General features: G+C 32.8%; 1 protein-coding gene across 1 annotated transcript; it reads right to left on the bottom strand.

The window, feature by feature from the left end:
* Positions 1 to 234: 234 nt before the first annotated feature.
* On the bottom strand, positions 235 to 3,767 carry LOC129292630 (uncharacterized). Its single transcript, XM_054930214.1, has 5 exons — positions 3,321 to 3,767; positions 3,185 to 3,229; positions 2,604 to 2,906; positions 1,906 to 2,072; positions 235 to 648 (listed from the first exon to the last, which is right to left on the bottom strand). The coding sequence occupies exons 1-5, from the start codon at positions 3,544 to 3,546 to the stop codon at positions 457 to 459; spliced, it is 933 nt and encodes a 310-aa protein (XP_054786189.1). The 5' UTR covers positions 3,547 to 3,767; the 3' UTR covers positions 235 to 456.
* Between the last annotated feature and the right edge of the window lie 841 nt (positions 3,768 to 4,608).

Genomic DNA, 4,608 nt, shown 5'->3' with positions numbered 1-4,608 from the left:
TGGATAGAGAGGAATGACCTCATGATAAAGTGGTATTAGAACCAATTCTGAATTTGTCTAGCTGACAGGCCATATGTGATGGGGGCAACACGAATTAGCCAAGGGAGCTGTTACGTCCGACATTGAAAAGATTTGAAGAGAATCCTAACTATATAAGCAGGTATAAGGTTAGCTTTTTGGGAGGGGAGAGTAATAACCTCATGACATTATGTTGTGTTTTAGCAGTGGCAAAAATTAAGAAAAAAAATTCTTTTATATAGGATCCATGACTTAAAACAATGTGATAGTTGTCCATGTCAATCATGAGGATGTGCGACACAAGCCAATTTTCGCCATACAAAGTACAAATCATTGCATGATCATTTTGGCCTTTTATTTTCGTAATTTTATTTTCCGTTTCTTTCCAAAAAGCGCAAACTAACCAGCAAAATTACTGAAAATGTTATCTTTTCTTTATCATTTTACAGACTCTTTTCTTTGACATCTAGCGATGAAGATATTAATCATTATATGTCTTCCTTTCTCTTTATCTTTTAGCCTCTTCTTCTTGATCCATGGAAAGCACCCACTTTGCCTGTAAAGTTGATCCACCTGCTTCCCCAACTCATGATTCTTTTCCATTTCTCTGTCTTCATCCTTCTCTTCTACCTGTACATGCATTTGTTCTCTCACATCAATGCCACATCATGGCAAATAGATCTCTATAAGAGAAAAGGACGTGGGGCACAAATATTATGAACTTCAGTAGAATCTGCTCTTTCTAATCTTTATTAGAGTTTTGTTGTCAAGTCAATTATGAATATACATTAAAATAAGTAAGTAAATTTGATTTATTTAAAGATTCTTTTATAAAACTATATCAAATACATTTTGTCATAAAAGTCTCCTTCTAGGTGCTTTAGTATATATGTATTAAGAATTATTGAATAATAATTATAAAAATGTAATAGGTATAATTTAGAAATGATAAAAATGAATAATTCCTCTATCCTTTTCACCAGACAGACTCGTGATGCCAAACCCAACAATTCCAACTGATGCAGAATCAGACAAAATGACAAATTTGAAGCCTAAATCAAGTCACATGAATTATTGAAAGTTCTGCTTTATTAAATATGACAGCATCGCTATTCCTGATTGCACAAATATATATATATATATATATATATCCCCTTAGCCCTTCCAAAATGTTGCAAAAAAAGTACTAAATGATTAGAAAGCACACTATATGTCCAAAATCTCAAAGGAAGAGATAGGCAGAGAGAGAATACTATTACCATACAAAACTCATTTAGTAAGGTGGTTTATGGAATCCCTCATCAACTTGTTTTGCAATTCAAGGGAAAAAATACTATGTCTTCAGAAAAATTGTGCTATATGCAGATTACAGCATTTAATTGTTCAAATCTAGTTCCTAAATGTGGGATCTTAGTATAGTTGAACCTACATTTTTGTACACAAGGCTCTGATCTGATAACAGCTTGATGAACAGAAAACTTCACAAGGACACAGACAATTTCAACTGTATAATTCTTAAAAAGCAGAGAGCTAGGCAAAAGAAAGTATGAAGGGACCAACACTAAATGAAGCAGAGACACCAGAAACATAGGAGGGACCAATGTAACTATCACTACCCCACTTTGAAAGGGTGCTATCTAATTATTTTGGCTTGCAGATTCCATTTTCTTTCTTGGAAAACACAACCAGTGGAATAGTGCTGGCCCCACTCTCCCAAAAAAAATAATCCCAAAACTTTAAGTTTGTAAATTAAGTTTTATTTATATATATAGAAAGAGAGAGAGAGAGTACATGTTTAATTTCATTGATCATTTTTTTTCAAATATCAGAATTTAGTGAAAATTCCCACTAACTAATTTGAGAAAGAAGAGCAGGAGGAGGAAAAACCTCTTGATCTGGTTTGGTTTTAGCATTTGAAGAAGGTGAATCTGCAAGTTCCTTTATAGATCTGTCTGTAATGGATGGAGTTGAAGCGGGGCTCGGGCTGCTTGAACTCAGATAAGGAAGAGTACTTTGAGTCCCCACATCTCTTGTCTTTCCATCTTTCTTTTTTTCTGTACAAAGACACACAGTAAGAACTAAGAAATATTACTCTGCGACTTAATCTGTTTTTACCAGTGAAACGAAATGGTTATGCATAAAGAGGAAATTACAAGCTCTTCTCTCTGAGAGAGACAATGGAGAGCAATTTAGGCCAGCCCACATGTAATTCATTTGTCTTATCTCGTGCAGGTTAAATAAATTAACACTTGATTGAAATTTATAACAGTTCAAAAAATATTCTGACTTTAGCGTTTCAATTTTGAGGTGGGGTTGGGAGAAAGGAGTTCATTATTATTTCTGTTTTGAGATAGAGAAAAATGGACGCATTGCAATACAATATACCTCAAGTATGAAGGGAAAAATCTGAACGACAGGGTTATCTAAGACTGTTACGAGGAAAAACAGAAAATAACAGAATATATGCTGAAAAATTCGTCATGTTCTATCACCTTCTCTAAGAAACGTAGAGAAAAAAAGTGGGATCTATCTCAAAGTTGTGAATGACTAATAAGGTGAATAAGTGAATATATGAAGCGATGAACCTGAAACTGGAAACCGAAGAACTTCATCTTCATCTTCATGTGTGTCGGTTGATGATGTCTTTGTCTGAGGATTTCTTGAAGAGTAAGCTGTAGGATTATCAAATATGGTAACAACTCTGTTTGATGATTTACGAAATGATCTTCCACTGCTGATCAGAGCTTTTGAAGATAAACACTCCAATGGTACCTCCCCAGAAAGAGGGTTACATATATACTTTTCTGCTTCATTCCACTTTGAATTCAAAGCTAACCCATCTGGAGATAAGCACTCCCAACTGTTGTAGCATGACCTTGCTTGTAATGCTGCATTATTATTATCATCCCAAATCAGTCGAATCACTTATTTTGCTTTATGTAAACCTTCCTTTTTCAACATAAAGTTCATTTCACACATATTCTGTAAGACTACAACTATCAGTTTCTTTAAAACACATATCTATGGGTGCTACTCTAGAACCCTACAAGCTTTTTCACCTAACTAGTACATGAACCATAATGGACTATGTATATTGATGGGTCATATTCTGTATATGTAATTTTTGACTAATTATGAGTGTGATTCTGTATTCATTTTCTGTTACCTCTGATAGCAGTATTGAAAGAATAGGTGGAAGGGTCTATCCCATCTGCAAGCCAGGAAAAAAATGTTGTGAGAAGAAAAACTCACGAACTTCATGAATGAAAGAGAGAGTGATAGAAAGGGGAAATAAATAATACCTTTTAAGGGGTATGCAGGTGAAGAAGCAGCACTAGAGAAGGTGATGTTTGGTGATCTAAAAGATCTAGTTTCTTCATTAAAGCTTCTGATATATGATGCAGAGTATCTTCTGGATTTAGTCCTGTCTTCATTTCTTCGTGCCTTCAATTCCCATTCTCTCAAGCTGAACTCTGAACCTTCACTTGTCTTTGAGCTGTAAGGAGATGCTTCCATGGCTGAGGCCATCAGTGATATTGAAGGTCTGTCTACTGTACTGAAATTTGCAAAAGTTTGACAGTAAATGGAAGCAGAAACATAACCAGAATAGGGTTTAAAGGATGAGGAAGAAGAAGCTATAGGTGGAAACTGAAAGTGGGTTTTCTTTCAGTATAGAGACTGGGCGTTATGCCTAACTTCTCTGTATCTGAGTCCCTGTCTCTTCCGAAGTTTGCTCTTCTGCTTTTTCAATCTTTCAGGTGCACAGGGATGGTTCGTTTTCTTTAACATATATAGTATTTTTTTTTAAATGAAAATATATTTAATATTTTCCTTCAATCATTTTATCATTGTTTTATTTAGCACTCAATCTCTTAAAAGTTAAAATTATTTCAGAATAATTCACGCGCTAGTATTTCAAAAAATAAAAAATAAAAAATTACTACATAATAATGATGATAAAATCATAAAAATATAATAAATACCTCACAAAAAGATATCTACTTTTTGTGATCGTGTTAAATGTGCTTTAAAAATCTATTTATCATGTTAATGAAAAAAAAAATGAGAGGATCATAATTAAATCCTACAAGATCAGAGTTGAAGGGAACTTTTAGAGGGAATCGCACCAAAGACTCAGAGAATGGAAAAATTTGCACATAAAACTCTATATATTTTAAATTGTTTTTGCAGACTCAAAGCTTCCAAATGCAACTATAATTTTTTGTGAAAAGACATATTTATCATAAATGTAGAAGTTTTATAGGTGTAAATACAACACAATATCCATAAAAAATATGACAGTGTCCATAAATAAATTATATAATGTCCGATTTATTATACATAATTTGTATGGTTAAGTGGAAGAATAATATATAAATTTTTTAGATGTATGTACAATACAATGTTTATAAAAAATATGACAATATCCATACATAAATAATGCAATGTCTATTTATTATATATAGTTCATGTGATTAAAAACAAATGCATTTTCTTTTTCTTTTTTTTTTTTACAAAGAAACATATTTGCATTTGAAACATTTGGCCTACATAAACAATCCAAAAAGTATATAATCTTATGTGCTATTT

Source organism: Prosopis cineraria, unplaced genomic scaffold (genome assembly GCF_029017545.1).
Source record: "Prosopis cineraria cultivar Desert tree isolate PC_DT_omini unplaced genomic scaffold, ASM2901754v1 PC14, whole genome shotgun sequence".
NCBI lineage: Eukaryota > Viridiplantae > Streptophyta > Magnoliopsida > Fabales > Fabaceae > Prosopis > Prosopis cineraria.
This window is presented reverse-complemented; position numbering and strand designations above follow the sequence as displayed.